The following is a 19,349-nucleotide window of genomic DNA, read 5'->3' on the forward strand; positions in this document are numbered from 1 at the left end:
AGTGTTCCCTTGCACTTAGTATAGAGGGCTGGCTGAGTCCACTACAACAGAAACCAAAGTTTCCAGGTACCTCAAAGGCTAATGTTTATTGACAGATAAGCTTCAACTGGGCAAACTGAGCACAAAGCTTATCATTTAACAAACCTTAGTTTTTAAAATGCCACAGTGTTTTTACCTACTTTATAAGAGCATGCTGTGGTCATTCGTTCACTGAGCAGAGCATGCGAGAACTGGAAGAGTCACCGTGCAGCCTGGCTATGGATTGTTACCTGACCCTAGCTTAAAACGTGGTAGAAAAGAGCAAGGGTCCAGGAATACCTTGAAGACTAACAAAATTTCTGGTAGGGTATGAGCTTCTGTGAGTCACAGCTTACTTCTGGTATCTGAAGAACTATGAGTTTTCGTGAGCCAGAGCTCATTTCTTCAGGTATCTGAAGAACTGAGCTGTGGCTCATGAAAGCTTATACCCTGCCAGAAATTTTGTTAGTCTTTAAGGTGCTGCTGGACGCTTGCTCTTTTCTACTGCTACAGACTGTTTGTCTGCCCATTGTGATCTTAAAACCTGGTGACCTCTATTCTGTGGCCAAGCCTATATTCTTCACTGCTGTGGTCTCCTCTGCCTTTGACAACAGACCTCCGAAGAGGTACAGGTGGGTGACAGCTCTCTCATCTCCCCACCCTCCCAGTCACATGGTCCAGTTAATGTAAAATGACTTCAAAATGCATTGAGTAGTACTGTGTTGGGAGAAACTGGTGTCGTATGGCTGTGTTACAAGGACACCTGCCCTGTGATGTGAAGAGCTTCACCAGACTTCCTCAGTCTGTCAATGGAATGAAAAAAAAAACAGCAACCCTAAATTGATGTGTCCAGTGTTAAAAAACAGGCCTTTTCCTCCCATTTAACATTTGCAGCTTATGGCTTTCAGACCCAATTGTGCTCTTAGTGTTGCTTGTGATGACACCTTGGTGGTGTTGCCTGGTGAGAGATGTTCTCTTCCTTGCCTTTCCTTACCTTCCTGCTGCACCGTTACATGTGAGCTACAGGCGTGTGGGCTTACATGGTTACCATGCAGGCCGCAAAGACATTTACCTTTCTGCAAGTGCTTGCAGCCGACAGACTAAAAATAAAAAGATCAGACTCTTGCCTTGGCAGTTACAGAGCAAGAGGCGCTCTGAGGAAGAGGCAAAAAGGGGCTGTGGCTTTGGACGAAGTAGGGAGGAAAGGATGGTGGTGACCCTTGTCTTTGACATGCTGTACTGAGGGGGTTCCTGGGATCAGCCGCTGCCAGTTCCAAAGCACCTCAGTACACCCAGGAAACAGGAACCCACTGGCCTGAACTGCACGCCCGCTCAAAGGCTGCTTGGAGTTGCTGGAGACTCTCATCCACGTCATTGTTCACCAGCGACAGGTCGAAGTAGTGGGCGTATCTGCTCCGGATTGCCTCTGAATCCTTCTGCAGCTGCTGCAAAGCTTCTGACTGCACAGGAGAGATGGGGGATTAGTGACAGAAGTTGGACAGCTAGGATCTCAATTACAATTTAGGGGAGGGGCCGTGGCTCAGTAGTAGAGCATGTGCTTGGCATGCTGAAGGTCCCAGGTTCAGTCCCCGACATCTCCAGTTAAAGGGACTAGGCAAGTAGGTGATGGGAAAGACCTCTACCTGAAACCCTGGAGAGCCGCTGCCGGTCTGAGTAGACAATACTGACCTGGATGGACCAAGGGTCTGATTCAGTATAAGGCAGCTTCATGTGTTCAAATGTAAGGTGAATTACTGCTCTGTTGTGGCTCCTAGCAGCACATGCAATTCGCAGAAGGGTCAAGCTTCACCACCACTCCCAAATCCCCAGAATGTGCTTTGAACACCCAAGAGCTTGGATCCAGGATCTTTCAAGAGGTAAGGCAATAATGAACTATGTTAAGTGGGTACTGGCCCAATTAGAAAAGTCCAAAGGCAGCAGAACAGATTCTCATCTGCCCTAAGAGCTGTTCAGACAGAAACAGGAAATGGCTGCTCTTTTAAAACCATAAAAGCTAGCACTAATTTGAATCTGGCTCCAGCATTTTCTATATCTAAAAGCCGGTAGCCCTTGACGAACTTAATTCAATGAAGGAAAGTACAAAACTGATTAAGTCTGCACCATCTCCTGTACTCAAGTGTAAGATGAACTGAAGGTTCATTAAACTGCTGCTTTGGGATTTACTCCTAAATCAAAGTGAGATCGTCTGGTCCAGCATTCTTTACCAGAAATCTAACTGGTGCGGCTGTCTCCTACCCCCATTCCTTACTCAAATTCTGTGACCTTACGTTAATTGAACAATCAGCAGGTATTGGTGTATTTTTCAAACTTGTGCATGCACAGGAGGGAACCAGACATTCAGCTCAACTTCTCCCTGTAAGGTTCTGGTATGAGCAATGCCTAGTGCCCAAATTTGTGGAGATTAGGAAAAACATTGCTCTCCGTCTAAATCAGGGGTGGGGAACCTTTCTCCCGCCAAGGGCCATTTGGATATGTATAACATCATTTGCGAGCAATACAAAATTAAAAATTAGCCAACCAAGCCCCAAGCAGGCAGCTGCCCTAGATGACCCCACCCCCCACATGCGGGCAAGCAGGCAGGCATCCAACCAGTGGCATCTTGGGTGGTCCTAGCAGCTCCATAGCTAACGACTCTTCTGAAAGGGGGGGAAAGGTTCCTTTTCTCGGCAAAACAAACTCACATCTGCCTTGAATAGAGGCTATTCCCTGTCTGTAGGAGGGGGCCAGTCTTAGATCCTTCTGAGCTAGAGATCTGCCAGGACCCATGAAGGGCCGGACCAAATGACTTTGCGGGCCTTAAACGGCCCCCGGGCCTGACGTTCCCCACCCCTGGTCTAAATGCTAAGAATACTGGGAGGGGGGGGGGGTAATGAACTCATTTTTATGGTGCAAACAATATTGCCTGGCTCTGAATGCAGATGACAGCTGGGATCCAGCTGGGCGTTTGTAGGCAGTGAGACTTCCTTCTGTGGAGTGTGACTCTCTTGGGGGGGGGGGGGCTTGCTGAGAAGTGATATTTCAGGGCATTTGGAGCTGCAGCTGAAGGCTGTGCTCCACTGCATCTCAGCCTCCGTTCACACGGAAGTCGGCTTGGATGAACCTCAATTCGGTGCCTCCCTCAAGCTGTGCTTTGAAGGAAAGGTTTCTCCTCTGTTGGGCATTGTCGGCAGGCGTATGATATATGGCAACCTTGCTTAAAGGAGACCCACTCATTGCCTGCAGGGGAATTCTGCCAGGAACTACGTACATCAAGTCCAGTTGCATAAAAGAAAGGTGAGATACAGGTGTAATCTTGCATGGGTGGCGGGGAGAGCTGAAAGATGATGGCTTTGAGCAGGAGTTTTCAGACACACTAACACATGAAGTGGCCTTATACTGAATCAGACCCTTGGTCCATCCAAGTCAGTATTGTTTACTCAGACCAGCAGCAGCTCTCCACGGTCTCAGGCAGGGGTCTTTCACTTTGCCTACCTGCCTAGTCCCTTTAACTGGAGATGCTGGAGATTGAACCTGGGACCTTCTGCATGCCAAGCAGATGCTCTACCACTGAGTCACAGCCCTTCAGACACTGCCCAAGATCAATGGCATGGCAGATGACGGTCTGTAAACAACCTCTCTCCCATGGGTACAGGATGATAGGGGAAAATCAGCCATGTCAGGTTGGTGGAGAGGGCATATTCCATTCATGGAGGGCAACAGGGAGGCCCCCTAAGTCTAGAGCACAGCATAATCTCCAGAGTATAAGCCAGGGTCCTTTGCAATGCTTAGTGGTTCCTTAAGCAGTTAAGCTGAGAATGTGTTCCCCTCAAGCAACACCTCACCCACCATAAAACATCCCCTTACCTGGTCTGCTTTGTCTGTGGGAGCAATGAACACAATGAAAGGCGAGAACTCAGCGGTGCGGATGATCTTCAGGGTCTTGGGAAGAAAAGGGAGAAGAAGGAGCAGTTAAGAGGTGATCTCTGGTTTTCATGCGATGTGTCTTGGTTGGGTTACCAACTCTTAGGATAAGATTTGTTTGAACTTTGAAAAAACAGAGTCCCTCCCTCTCACCAAAGAGTGAAAATGAGATTACAATTCTCATTCTGAAAGGGCAGCCTGGCCTCTCTGGCGCACCTTTGGGACAAAGAACCTATGAAAAGGATAAAGTGGGCCCTCAAAGGAAAATTGGTGACGGCTTGCACAGGTCAGGGAACACATTCTAGTTTTATTTTGCAAGGCAAACAGACATAGGAAACAGGATGTAGAGTAAAGGGTTTTAGCCCTTCCACAGGTTCACTGATTAAGGCTGACACCTCTCACTCGTTTTGAGTCCTGGAAAGGAAAAAATACTCTCTTAGCCTGTATCTGTCCGCTTCCAGAATTAATGACTGCCCTCCTGGGAGAGGGGGGGCTGTTGACTGCAAAAGTCTTTGGGGTGGAATGATTAAACTTCTCCCCACCCCTCACGATGGCCCCACAAACTGGAAAGGTCTGATCAAGGACCTCCTGGCATTTCATCTGTTTAGAACCTCTCAAAGCCTTTGCCCCATACTCTCATGTACCTTGATCGTGTTCCAGTTTCCAGTATTATTTCAAACGTTCATCCAGTTGCTAGCCATTCCACTCATAGAATCCTAGAGTTGGAAGGGACCACCGGGGTCATCTAGTCCAAGCCCCTGAACAATGCAGGAAATTCACAACTACCTCCCCTACTCCATGCCCAGAAGACGCCCTCCCTCTCATGATCTGCCCAAGGTCATAGAACCAGCATTGCTGACAGATGGCCATCTAGCCTCTGCTTAAAAACCTCCAGGGAAGGAGAGCTCTTTTACCACAGTTAGATGTCTAATAAAAGCAACAGGGCGCATCACCCATGCTTGTTTGCACACAGATTGTCCACCAGAGCTACCTATGCTGGCTATGAAGCCCAGGTGAAACAGGCAAAAGGCAGTGGTGTCATTTAAGTGTGCCCATCTAGCTAGTCCCCAACACTTCACAAACCAGAGATGCTTCCCGACCCTTACAAACTACATTTTATTTCTGGCAGAAAAACAGCGCCTACTTGTGGCTCAATGTCCAGAATGGCGATTTTGTCTTGCTCATGGATCTTGTGCACGGATTCAAATTTGGTGCCAAACATGTTGCCTTGGTAACTCCCAAACTCCAGGAACTCATTGGCTGAGATGTCTTTTGTCATCTCCTCTGTGGAAACAAAATGGTAGTCTTTCCCGTCCACCTCATTCTTCTTCTGGGGCCGAGTGGTGTCTGCAAAAGGAAAGGGCAGAGGTGATGTGGGATCCGCCCGCTGTCAGGAGAAGGGAGCTCTGCCTATGAAGTTGGAGAGCCTTGGAGGGGGAGAGAATATAACTTCAATATATGGTCTCAGTGTGAATGAAAAGGGGCTCGGCCGCCACCTCTTGGCCCAGAAGATGGTCGCACGCTCCCCTATTTTCCCTTAAGCAGTGAGAAGTTCTAAGGACAGCGCTATTGGGCAGGCAACCCAATCCTAGGCATTCTAGAAAGTTCCTGCCCAAATTCAATGGGATTTAACTCCCTGGTGTGTTTGTTTAGAATTACAGCCTTGTTTACTTTGGATACAGCAACATTGGAGATTTCCTGTGTATCTGCAAATGTACAAGCAATGCATAAAGTGGAGAGAAAGACACAAGCCTACAAAATGGCAGGGAGAGACAGAATTTAGTGTAGTAGTTAGAGTGTTGGACTATGGTTCCATTCTGCGGTGAAGCTCATTGGATGACCCTGGGCCTGTTAGTCTCTTTCTCAGCCTGACCAACCTCATAGGGTCATCATTAGGCTAACAGGAGGAAGGGAATACTAACTATGCAACCCTGAGCTCCTTGGAAGAAGGATTTCACTATGAGCCAGTTTACAACCCCACTCAAAACACTCAACTGCGGTTTCTCACATGCAGCTTCCCAGCCTGAGTTTCAGACGTCATCCTCTGCCAGCGCATTTCCCATTCAGGGGATCCATCCACACCCATTCATCCCTCATTCTAATCAGGCATCGCTTTAGGACAAAATCTTCCTGAATGCAACCCTTAAGAGAGTCAGTCAGCAAAACTCACCACAGTATGGTAATGAGTCAGCACCCTTCTGTAAGGGGCTCAGAGGCCCCCAAACAGATGCCACAGCCGAAAACAAGGTTTGAGAGCACACTTACATGGAAGAGGGTATCCAAACTTCTCAGGATTCTTGCTGAGCAGGGTGTTCTTAATGTGGCTTCGGCCAACCCCGCTGGCCCCTGGTGACAGAGAGAGGTAATGGGGAGGAAATCAGCCTCAGCACCCATCTCCACATCTGAAGTGCCTCCATTTATAGTGGGCAAAAGATGTCCACCTTCTCTGCCCCTCACCCAGTGATTGAACCTGGGCCCTTTTGCATAGCAAGCAGATGCTCTGTCATCAAGCTGTCTCCCCACCTTGTAACTACACCATCGACAATTCTGGCCATGGCAAAAATCATTCTGCCCAACTCCTGAGTCCACACAAGAACACTATTTTTCTTTTGCTCCAGAAAAGCAATTTATCTGCTGAATTACAATGAATAGCTCAAGACAATGCATTCTCTTGGATTGAACAGAGACCTGGGATTCCTGTCTCATTACCAATACTGATTTCTCCTCGCCTACTACCCTTTTGCATATCACACCTAATCCAATCAGGGCTGCTAATGTCATTTACCTGCTATTGACATTTACTGTTATTGCCATGGGGTGTCTGAATTCATTCTTCTCTACTTAAGGACAGCTAGACTCACATTCCAGCTGTATCTGAAGAAGTGAGCTGTGACTCACACAATCTCATACTCTGCCAGAAATTATTTTAGTCTTTAAGGTGCTACTGGACACTTGGCTGTTTTTTGTACATCAATTATCTAGTTAGTTCTCCTCCCCCTTCCACTCCAACCTCTTTTTGGAAAAGATACCCACTCCTAAGCCTTCCTTCCTTGCCCAGACGCTCTGCATCCCAATGAACAAGTTTCTGTGATCACAAAGTCCCTTCAGGAAGTGGACACACACAACCTTTTGATGATGGTACCCAGTCCTGTCAACAGGATGGAGGAGGGTGAATAAGCTTGCAGCCACTTGAGGACTCTCTAACTGAAATACTCATTTCCTGAATTATTCATTTCAAACATGAGGTGCAGGTAGGGTTGCCAAGTCTCCCACTGTAGCAAGAGATCAGCCAGGAACCCAGGAAGAAATGGGCAGAATGGAGGCTTGTGCCAGTTACTGATGTAACTTACAGAGAAAACCAGAAGTGACATCATGGGATGCGCTAGGATTTACATAGAATCTTTGTAAATCCTAGAGTGTTCCACAGCATCACTGCTAATTTTCACTGCAAGTGACATCAGGGCACCAGCATGACACTGGCGCACCAATCCTCAGCCCCTAAATGATCCAGGGGTTGCCAGCTGCAGCCTGGCAACCCAAGTGCAGGTGAGCAGGCCCTTTATGATGTGAACCCAAGTAGGTTAGAGCCAAGAAAAGATGTCTTAGTTACCTATTAGCACCAGTGTCTTCCGCTTGAAAGCTGGAAGTCTGACCACCTCCTCATACGACACGACATCCAGCTGGTCAAAAACTGAAAGAAGAGTGAAAACTGAACTGAGCCTCAAAAGACATCAAGGTTTTCTGGGTCCTACCATCTCTACATATAGGCTGTGGTTTCCATGAAGCTTGGGAGATTCTTGGAGACCAAAGCTAAGTTCTCACCAAGTTGGTAAACCCATTTCTGGAATCCATAGAGGCTCACATGACAATGCCATCTGAATGGAAAAAGAAGGATCCCTTAAGCATGGAGAACAAGGCGTAAGGGAGAAAATTATGCCTGAGACCTTCACCTGTTCTCTGTAGTAGGAATTCTTTTGTGTAATGGAACATTCAATTATGAGTTTCCCCCTGCAGTCTGAAATGGTGCAACCAAACACAGATTTGCCACTTTAATCAGAGCTAGGTCTGAAAGGGATCCAATTAGATTGGTAGGCAATGGATTCTTTGTCATTTTGCTGCCAGAGCTTCTTTGGGCAATACTGACCTTATGGGCATGCCATGATTGCATCACATAGCTGTAGAAGTTGGTCTTGGCTGTAAAATATATCCCGAGTATCTGTTTTCATTTAAACACACATACACTCCCTCTCCCAAATTAGTCATGAAAGTTGAGTGGCTATCCCTATTGTTAAGGAGTCTACTGAATTTTAGATTACGGCTTTAAAATTTTTATACTATGTATTTTAACGTGATTGTTCATTTCTGTTGGTAGACACCCTGAGCCTGACTCTAGTCAGGAAAGGGTGGGATATAAATCTGGTAAAAATAAATTAATTAAATAAGTGGAACCTTCGTGTTCAGTATACCTCTGAATGCAACAGCCGGCTTTGACCCTCGTGCCCCAACTGTGGGTTTCCTAGAGACTGTTTGCTACTGTGGGAATCAAGATCCTGGACTTTCATCTGATCCAGCAAGGGTCTTTAATATGCCCCCACCCACCTCCAGGTTGTAAGGGATAGCAAGTCTCTTCTAACACAGAACTTTCTTTTCAAGTAGAGCTCCAAGATCTTGATTTTGCTCAAAATACCATCAACATTTGCTATGTTGGGAAAGGATAATTATGACGTGTGTGTGTATAAGGGAATTCGCCAGAAAGGGTGGCCTCTATTATAGCTCCCTATCCCTTGCCTTTAGCCTGTCTCATAAGAAGAGTGACAATCCATCCCAAAAAGGGCTTGCATTTCCTTGTTTGTCAATATCTTTAATATGTGAGACTGGGCATGGAGCCAGCAAGTCCCTGGGCACCAAAGCAAAAACCTTCTTCTCCCTTGCTCTGCACTCACCACCAGGGATATATATAGAGTCTTGTGTAGGACAGACAAGGTGTCATACAGCTATCCAATTCCCTCCAGCAAAGGTCTCCCTACAAGCTGCTGAGTAAACAGAATCCAAAGGCCGCTTTCCCAAAGCAAATGCAACAGCAAAGCATCTGAGAGATCATCTGGCCCATGAGGAGGCCACAGGAAACCAATGCATGCACATACTCATTCTGAGGCCCAATTTTCACAAGCATACAGTGATGCAACACACCTTAGAGGCACTCCATGCAGCAAAGCGCCTGCATGGATCCACTTGCTGTGACCTTCCACAAGCCTTCACTTCCCTGCCACATGCCGCTAAGAAAAGAATGTGATGAGCCACTTCATGTGGACAGTTATCTGCTTGGTGCACCGTATTCAGGGTTGCAGTGCATGTAGCTGCCCTACTGCTGTCTGCGCGCTCAGACCATAATAAAAAAACAGGGATTGGGAACTGGCAGCCCCCAGGGCCAAAACCAACCCTCTGGCCCTCCCAGCTGCCAACCCACAGGAAAGAGGAGTAGAGGATGCAGATATGGAACCTGTCAGAAACCCATGTTGGGGACTGGTACTGCAAGCTTGGCCTGGACCCATCCTCAAAATGATGGGAGCGCATATGTAGTGGACATGTAAGAAAGCAAGAAAATACTGGATAGAGATACATGATGAAATGCAAAAGATATTAAAACTTAAGTTTGCGACGGATCTGAAAAGTATGCTACTAAATACCTTGCCAAGTAATATCCCCCCCCAAAAAAATTGGGAATTATTCAAGTACAGGGTGACAGTGGCAAGAGTGACATATGCAGCAAAACGGAAGGCAGAGAAATATCCAGATTTGAATGAATGGATGAATAAGCTAACTGAATATGTGACTATGGCAAAACTAACATCCTTTATACAGAATAAACCAATTTCAGAATGTCAGGAAATATGGAATGTCTTTTTTAATTATACTGTTGAAAATTAAGAATAAAATTAAATCAAGACAGAAGAAAGAAATAGGTAATAAATGTTTTATAATAAATTTGTTATGAAGTTACATTGAGAAGACAGAGTAACTGTAACTCAAAGAAGTGAACTACTAAAATGTAATGTTAAACAGTAAGCTCTATATAAATTGTAATAATATAATTGCTTAAATGTTTGTGTATAGAAATAATTTTTTTAAAAAAATGATGGGAGTATTGCAGCTGCGAATCACACACACACATGCATGCACTCAAGGTTCAGTGAAGTTGCAGAATCACCCTTCTGTTCATGCAAAATGCAGCCCCTCCTTGATGGGAAGGTGGGATATTGATTGATGGTGAAGGGGGAGAAAGGGAGGGCTGCTCACTTGAACTGTGCTTGGCCAGATACTTGTCCTTGCATTTCTTCTTCTTGCCGAAAGGGCTACAGTTCTGGGCCTGACCGGGATTGCCCTGGGTCGTGCTTGCAACACGCCTGATGGGGGAAAAATTAACCAGATTGTGAGAGAAGAAGGTGTCAGACAAAGCCTGGTCTTTCCTAAAATGATTCATTGGTCTCATCCCAATGCTAACAGCGTGTACATATGAGGCCTTTTATCAAGTCAGTCCACTGGTCCATCTTGCTCAGCGCTGTCTGCTCTGACTGACTGCAGCTCTCCTGGGTCTCTCGCAGAGATTTTTTCCCCAACACCTGTTAGCTGAGATCTTTTCACTGGGAAATGCCAGGGACTTTTTCTCCTGCTTCCATAATACCAGAACTCTGAGACATCCAGTGAAGTCGATGGACAACAGATTCAGGGAAGACAAAAGGAAGTACTTCTTCACTGAAATTCTGGCATTCATTGCTAGTGGGTGTAGTGCTGGCCCCTAGCATAGGTGGCTTTAAAAGAGGAACAAGTAGATTCATGAAGTGGGTACTAGCCATGGTTACTAACGGGAGGCTCCACAGACAGAGGCAGCAAACCTCTGAATCCTAGTGCTAGAAGGCAACATCCGTGGAAGGCCATCGTCTCAATGCCCTGTCAGTTGGCTCTTCAAATTCTGCTGAATGGGAAACTGGGGCCAGTGCTGATGGCTACCTAAGGTTGCTCCATGGAACGTCTGGAATTTGGACAATGCTCAAATCGCCTGTCAGTTTCACATACGTTGCCCGTTTGCAATGCAGGGAATCTCATTGCCTTGAGTGGAGTCAGAAGAGAGCCAGCTGGGAGCCTGGAAGGGGGGCAGCATATGCAATCAATCAAAGGTATCATCATCGTCATTCAACAGGACGTACCATTCTTGTAACTCCAAGGAGGGGATGAGTCCAGCCGGTCCATTGGAGGAACCCGCCACCCGGCCCTGCCACCAGTTGCTGTCATCTTTGTTGATGATCTCGATGACGTCTCCCGTTTGGAACTTCAGGCCAGCTTCCTTGCAAGGGATCAGGCTGTCCTTTTTGGGGTCGTAGTCAAACTGGGCTCTCATGAACATCTGGAAGAGAAGGGTCAAAGGTCAGCTGGAGAACACACTTTGGTTTGCAGGAGAAAAGCAGCTGTCATCCTCAGTCAGGCAAGAGATTAAAGTAGATACAAGAGGGACCACCGACAGAAGAGACATATACATCCCTTCCTACCTTTTTGCACACTTCTCTTCCTGCCTGCCAAGAAGGGCACATTCCAACAGAAATGTTACTGATCATATTTGCATTCTACCCTTCCTCCAAAGAGCCCAGATGTGCCATTAGATTGGTTTCACCTCACAAAAGCCCTGTGAGGCAGAGCAACAGTAATGTGCCCAAGGGCACACAGTGAACTTTACAGATGAGCAAGGATTTGAACCAGGGATGTGCGTTTCAAACGGTTTCAATCTGAAACAGTGCCCCAAATTCCCTGCTTTGTTTCAGATCGGAAATAACCCAACTAGACGAAAGGCAGTCCCAAAATTTTGGTATTCGATTCCCCAAAAATGTATCCCCTGGGATTTTGGGGGGTTATTTTGATTGTTTTCACTGGGTAGTAGACAGGAGATCTACTGCCCAGTGAAAGCAGTGGAAGCAGATCTGGCCTCTGGAACCTGGACATCAGGTCTACCATCCACTGAAAACAGGAGAAGTAGACCTGGCTTTTGCATGGAGGCCAGGTCTACTGATACCTGATATTCCAGAACCTGAAAATGTTGCTTGAGATACATTTCAGAAACAATACTAATACTGTTGAAATTTCAGGAAAACTATCATTGTGCCCTTTCTGAAATAAAATGTAATTTTCTGAATGCACACTCCTAATCTGAAAACGGGCCAAGTCTATTTACCAGGCCACTTTGGATTTTCCTGATGTGATAAACCTATGAGGATCTTGCAGGCAAGAGCCTATGAATGAGAAGGAATCTCCCCTTCAGCTAGCAAAATGCATGTGGATCTCGCAGTCTGATGTAATATGAGTTCTAATGCAACTGGTAACCTTGTTACATGATTCTCAAGGGCATTCTCCTTACATTCCAAATGCGTGTGAAAAATAAATTATGTGACGACTAGAACAAACACTGAAAACTGGAACAAAATTAGATAGAATTTGACACTTTGCGACACCTGTACAAGTAACAATCAGTGTGGTGCAGTTAGACTAGGAAGAGCTGGGTTCGAATTCCAACTCAGTCATGAAGCTCACTGGGTGACTTTGGGACAGTCACTCTCTCAGCCTCACCTACCTCATAGGGGCATTTATGAGTATAAAAGGGAGAGGGTTCCTTAGGAGGGCAGGAGAGAGATCCAGGCGACAGAGATCAGTTCACCTGGAGAAAATGGCCACTTTGGAAGGTAGACTGAAGTCCTTCCCCTCCCCAAACCCTGCCCTCCACCCCTAAAATTTCCAGGTATTTCCCAACCCAGACCCGGAAACCCTACTTATAGATCTAGGGTTGCCCAATTGGTCCACCTGGCATGGCTCTTGCGCATTTAATCTCTTCCTACCACACAGCTGTTAAAAAAAGGGAAGGGTTTGTTTTTCCTCATCCCTATATCTCTGTGCTAGGGAAAGCAGTACTTGTTTCGTGATCCTTGCCAGAAAAAGCGTGAGAGAAGTGTAGGCTCTGGAAGTGTGTGGAAATGGCTTTTGCAATGTCCACGCCCTAGCCTACCCTTCAGTTGGTAAAAGGGCAGGGCAGAGATAGGCTGCTTTTTTGGCCTAAGTGCCAGGAAACACCCACATCGTCTACCTGTGAAAATGGTGTCATGCTGGCAAACATGTGCTGGGGGCTGCCACTGAAAATGAGCAAAATCATGCAGAATGGCCTGATTTAGACAGGTTACAGAATCCAGCTTTTTCATGGTTTAGAAATTTGGGTTCTGCTAGAGGAGAATGCGCTGTTTTAAAGTGGGTTCAGGTGGCCAGATGTCTTCCTTTTGGGAGGACAGTCCCCTTTTCTCCAGTAAAACTGGCTGAAGTATTTTGGGGGGGGGGGTAGCAGAAGAAGCTTTTTGGATTAATTTGAGTGACAGGCTGTCATTCAAGGAGCTGAGCTCTGCCTGCTGCCTCAACTGGCAGGATGGCGAGCTCTATTTCTACTCAAATTATAGTAATTATGTGTACATTTGCATCTGTGGATGCCAATTAGCATGTGCAATTTTGTGCTGATTTTGTCCTCGCACCATCTTTCCCGAGGGCTTTCCCTCTCTGTATCGCTCATCCATAGACGGCCACCCTACCCCAATCAAAATCTCTAGCCCTGTTGCCATCAGTAAAAATTGAGTGGTAAAATAAGGCAACGGCCCGATTGCCTCAAAACGAGGCCTGCTCTACACAGGCAGCAGACTGAGGTGGTAGAATGAGCTATACCCCTTCAGACTGCAGGTGGGGAAAGCGGCGTTTTAAAATATTCCTCCCTGTTAAAAATGTCTTTCCCATTTAAAAAAAAGGCCACTAGTAAGAAACATACTAGCCTAGGCCTTAGCATTCAGGCCAGCTGTCTGTTCCCAGGAAATTATTGTGGCCTGGAAACTGTGAACAATGTCATATCTCCCTTGCAGTCTAAAGTTGGGGTTGCCAACTTCCAGGTAGTAGCTGGAGATCTCCTGCTATTACAACTGATCTCCAGCCGACAGAGATCAGTTCACCTGGAGAAAAGGGGCGCTTTGGCAATTGGACTCTATGGCCTTGAAGTCCCTCCCCTCCCCAAACCCCGCCCTCCTGAGGCGCCACCCCAAAAACCTCCCACCGGTGGCAAAGAGGGACCTGGCATCCCTATCTAAAGTGGCACGGTCCATTCTACCACCTCATGCCTTGCATGCCTAGACCAGGTTGCAGACCACTTCGGTGGAGCAGGAAAGGAGGCTGGAGGGATCTTTCTACACAGTTTGAGGGATTCATCATCTCTTTGGAGCACGATACCCACCTGCCGCCCAGAGCCTATCGCAGAGGGACCATTTGGCCCGGCCCTCACGTTCACAGAGGGCCTCAAATGTTGACTACTGACATTATCTTCAAATGGGGTTATACGTAAGAGTCACAGAGATACACTGACAGGATTGAAATAAGAAGACATTCATTATACCACTTTAAACTTGTATCCCAATACCAGGCCTAGGGTTGCCAACCTCCAGGTACTAGCTGGAGATCTCTTGCTATTACAACTGATAGAGCCGAGAGATAGGGTTGCCAACCTCCAGGTACTAGCTGGAGATCTCCTGCTATTACAACTGAATAGCGTTTCCTCTCTTCACTGTCTTGTTACCACCTATGGACCCTTGTGGACCTTATTTCTACGTTTACATCTGAAGATGATGGAATAGGATAAGACCTTTGGACTTTGGACTTTTTCCATTTGTTCCTGGTATTTTTGTATATAGTGTTTATATAGTTTTGTATTACACACTTTTGGTGGTTTTTCATTGTTAGCACTTGAATGAACTTTTGGAATTTCCTATTGAGTCGTGCTAGTTTGTTTGTTGCCACTTGTGGTTTCTAGTATTGTGAGCATTTTTGTGCAACCTCCAGGTACTAGCTGGAGATCTCCTGCTATTACAACTGATAGAGCCGACAGACAGGGTTGCCAGCCTCCAGGTACTAGCTGGAGATCTCCTGCTATTACAACTAATCTCCAGCCAATAGAGATCAGTTCACCTGGAGAAAATGGCTGCTTTGGCAATTGGACTCTATGGCACTGAAGTCCCTCTCCTCCCCAAACACTGCCCTCCTCAGGCTCCGCCCCAGAAATCTCCTGGTACTTCCCAACCTGGAGCTGGCAACTCTACTGTTGTACACATGGTGGGTTTTTCATATACTGGGAGCCTCAAAGTATGGAAGTGGCCCGGGCTTCTCTTGACCTCTGACAGGCCCTGCTGCTGCCAAATTATGCCTCTCTGCCCAGGCGATACTGAGAGACATGAATGGACCAGGAAGAAACTGCAGCCCAGCAACTTCAGGCATCTTAACGGCCATAACAAACACAGCACAACCTCAGCGCTTACTTAGACCAGGCCTATTCTGCTACGTCCATCTTCCAGACCTCACTGCTGCCCCCCCCCCAGTCACGCAATGCTTGCACTAGTGACAAGAAGTGGCATATGAGAAGATCCCATCATGCAACAGGATTGGTGGGCAACTGCATCCCAGCACAGACATTCACACACACAAACACGACTGCTGCATCCGACAAAGGAGATGCCTGGTGTCTTCCGAGATGCCAGGACAAGTTGGCTAGCTTTTCCTTTCCTTTATCCCTTAGAAGTTCCTTGATCCATGGATCTTGAGCAGCATATATCTAATGTTTGAGGGATATAAGGACTGAAACCAATTTTGCCGCTGACAATGTAGCCTTGGGATCCCTGTCCCTTAGTAAAAAAGGCATTATGTCAGACACAGAGGCATTAGATTTATATGTTAAAAGGGGAGAGAAGTTGGCCAGCTGGATCACATCGAGGTGGAGTGACAGTTACCCACAGGGATGGTTTTAAAAAATGGACTCAAAAAAATCCCTAGAAGGCATGCCCAACAAAAACTATGATGGCTGAATGGAGCCTCCAGGTGCAGAGGCAGTATCTCTCTACATACAAGACGCCAAAGGAAAAAAAACCACTTTCACATAGGTTGCCATGTGTCCCCCCCCCCCCGCCACTAGCAGGGGATGGGGGGCTAGAGTTGCAGAGTTTGGGAAGCTCCTGGATATTTGGGGGTGAAGCCTGGGGAGGACAGGGACCTTTGTGCAGTACAATGCCATAGAGTCCACCCTCCAAAGTTGCTGGGCTGCAGTTTTCTCCAGGGGAACTGATGTCTGTAGTCTGGAGATGAGCTGTAAGTCCAGGGGATCTCCAGGTCCCACCTGGAGGCTGGCATCCCTACTTTCACACTGTGTGGACATCCAAAGTTAACTGGGCTGGCAGCCCCACCAGGTTCTTTGGCCTGGTCTACACATGAAGCAGAATGAGGTGTTCTGAGGTAGTAAAACGGATCAAACAACCATGCATGAGACTAGGGCTGCCAACCTCCATGTGGTTTGGAAATTAGCACAGAACCAAGGTTGAATAACAATGTGCAAAATATATATTAAGTGCTACGATAATACAACAATATGAAAAAGTTATTCTATTCCAAAATATACAAAAAGGATATTTTTGTATATTTTGGAATAGAATACAAGACCTTTTGCATATTACTGTATTATCGTAGCACTTAATATATATGTTGCACATTGTTATACAACCTTGGTTCTGTGCTAATTTCCAAACCCTTTGGTATGAGTACAGAGGTGTTTGTTTGTTTCCAACCTCCATGTGGTGGCTGGAGATCTCCTGGGATTACAACTAATCTCCAGCCGACAGAGATCAGTTCACCTGGAGAAAATGGCCACTTTGGAAGGCGGGCTCTGTGACATTATATCCCATTGAAGTCCCTCCCCTCCCCTCCCCAAACCCTGCCCTCCTCAGGCTCTACCCCCGAAATATCCAGGTATTTCCCAACCTGGAGCTGGCAACCCTACATGAGAGGTGTGAGGCTACATTTTAATGCTCCCTGTGTTGTTTAAAAAAACAACCCACCATGCACCTAGAAAATAAGAACAGCAAAGGAAAGATAGAGCAGGAACCTTTACGCAATATGAGCATTCAAAAATTGAGACCTCCGTTTGCAGTGGTTCTTCAGCCCATTCTACCGCTTCTTCCCACTGCACATTATTTTGAATCAACCAGAAAGTGATGTGGTGTTTCACACGCCACTTCCTGAGAACCTGGGGTCAGCAATAGGGTTGCCAACCTCCAGGTGGTTTAGAATTCAAGGTGCAAGCACCAGCAAAAGTAAACCTAAAATAAGGTAACTACAATACAAAATTGCTCTTAAAATGTATATTAAAGGTAATTACTAACAGGCACAACCTTGGTTGAGCAAACAGGAAATTTACAAAAGGTTCAAAGTGAATTCAATATAGCAGCATACAAGCTTTACACAAAGATAAATATAGGCAAAAGTGCTCAATGCATATCATAATTTCAAGTCCATGGATGTAGATTGCAAAATTCAAGCAACGGAGACAAGACGTGCAATGGAAATCCGGTATAATTCCATTTCATATGAAACTTTTTCAAGCTCTTAGTCCTTCCGTGCTAAGTTCATTCAATATATGAAGGAGTGGGCCTTCCTTGTATACATGGACGGCAACGTAATGGAATTATACCGGATTTCCATTGCACCACGTCTTGTCTCCGTTGCTTGAATTTTGCAATCTACATGCATGGACTTGAAATTATGATATCCATTGAGCACTTTTGCCTATATTTATCTTTGCGTAAAGCTTGTATGCTGCTATATTGAATTCACTTTGAACCTTTTGTAAATTTCCTGTTTGCTCAACCAAGGTTGTGCCTGTTAGTAATTACCTTTAATATACATTTTAAGAGCAATTTTGTATTGTAGTTACCTTATTTTAGATTTACTTTTGCTGGTGCTTGCACCTTGAATTCTAAACTCCCAAGTAGCACTTGCATCCGAATTTTGACTACAACCTCCAGGTGGTGGCTGGAGATCTCCTGTTATTACAACTGATCTCCAGGCGACAGAGGTCAGTTCACCTGGAGACAATGGCCGCTTGGGAAGGTGGACTCAACGGCACTATACCCTACTGAAGCCCCCCCCTCCCCAAACTCTGCCCTCCTCAGGCTCCACCCCCAAAATCTCCAGGTATTTCCCAACCCGGAGCTGGCAACCCTAGCCAGCAAAAATGTACTTTCATACACCACTGATGAACAAACATACACTACAGGAAGTCTGTGATCAGATTTCTGCATTAATTTTACTAAAAAGCCGCTGTGGGCTCCACATGAGATCAGAAGAGTAAAGCAAAGGGGCTGCCTTCACCCCCCACCATGACAGTCCCCTTATCTGAACACTCACACAGACACCCTGAAGCTGCTGTTAGCCCCACTAAGGAAAAAAAAAAGATATCCACATCTTGCTTATCTATGTTTTCTCAGCGAGGATAAGAGCAACTGAAGGGGGGAAGATTATTTGGATCAGGAAAAGGGCATGAAGGGAAGGGTTAAGTGCCTTTCTGATTCAATTTGCAGCCCACAGCCAATGTTTTTAAGAAAGATTAAATCACCACAAGCTCCAGGCATGGATCCCTGCATCATTATCAGTTTAGGTTCTGACTGGCTCACTCATTCACTCCTGCTGGGCCTGAAGCAGGAGTCTATCACCAAATAGTCATTGACAGGTTTCTAAGATTTGGGGGTGGGGTGGGGTGTAAATAGGATTTCCAGTAATCAGCCGTAGCTTCAGGCTCTCTGCACTTCTTTGCTCTTCCCCACGGACTAAGCAGAAGCAAAATCAGGAAAAATTGACCAACTGTACAGTTGTTGGCGGAGGGTCCAGCTTGCAGAATCCATTTTTTCTTGGTGCAGAATTTTGATTTATATTCGCACAGCCCTGTTTAACCCCACCACCAGGGCACTAAAGGTGGAAGCTCCACCTACCTGAAGGGCAGGAACGCGGCTCTGTTGGTTGGGAATGACCTTTAGCGAGACCGTTCCCTTGGTTTCTTTCTAGCGAATAAACGAAAGGGAGAAAAATCAGCCTCCAGAGCAGCTGGCCCCTTGACCAACCACAGAAACAGCCCACGGACCCCAAACTATTCTCAGCAGCTGGGAACCTGGGGTCGCTTCTGAAACCACAAGGTCTCCCTACAGTTGTCACCATTTTTCCCTCTTGCCCATCTTTACATTAAACAATATGTCATATATGACACTGCCATCTACCGACCATTGGTCGGTCTTGCTCAGTACTGTCTATTCTGATTTAATCTGGTGGAATGCTCTTCCCAGTAACATCAGGGTCCTATGGGACCCGAAAGAGTTCTGCAGGGCCTGCAAGACACAGCTATTCTACCAGGCCTATAACTGAGGACAGCTGCAGGTGAGATCATTACTGGCCTCCCAACCCCTCACCCCCCTTTTATTTTACAATCGATTTGCTGGGGGTGGATAGCCAACCAGGTTTCAAGCTGATCTGTCTTG

General features: G+C 46.3%; 1 protein-coding gene across 1 annotated transcript in view; it reads right to left on the bottom strand.

The window, feature by feature from the left end:
* Positions 1-1,291: 1,291 nt before the first annotated feature.
* Positions 1,292-19,349, bottom strand: part of MPP1 (MAGUK p55 scaffold protein 1) — a 40,992-nt gene continuing 22,934 nt past the window's right edge. Inside the window, exons 5-12 of the mRNA XM_056859921.1 lie at positions 18,810-18,878; positions 11,145-11,341; positions 10,237-10,343; positions 7,550-7,630; positions 6,205-6,285; positions 5,084-5,286; positions 3,883-3,957; positions 1,292-1,478 (exon numbers count right to left, since the gene is read on the bottom strand). Of these exons, the coding sequence (XP_056715899.1) occupies positions 1,302-1,478; positions 3,883-3,957; positions 5,084-5,286; positions 6,205-6,285; positions 7,550-7,630; positions 10,237-10,343; positions 11,145-11,341; positions 18,810-18,878 (990 nt within the window). The 3' untranslated portion in view covers positions 1,292-1,301. The remainder of the gene's footprint in view (positions 1,479-3,882; positions 3,958-5,083; positions 5,287-6,204; positions 6,286-7,549; positions 7,631-10,236; positions 10,344-11,144; positions 11,342-18,809; positions 18,879-19,349) is intronic.

Source organism: Euleptes europaea, chromosome 13 (genome assembly GCF_029931775.1).
Source record: "Euleptes europaea isolate rEulEur1 chromosome 13, rEulEur1.hap1, whole genome shotgun sequence".
Lineage (NCBI taxonomy): Eukaryota > Metazoa > Chordata > Lepidosauria > Squamata > Sphaerodactylidae > Euleptes > Euleptes europaea.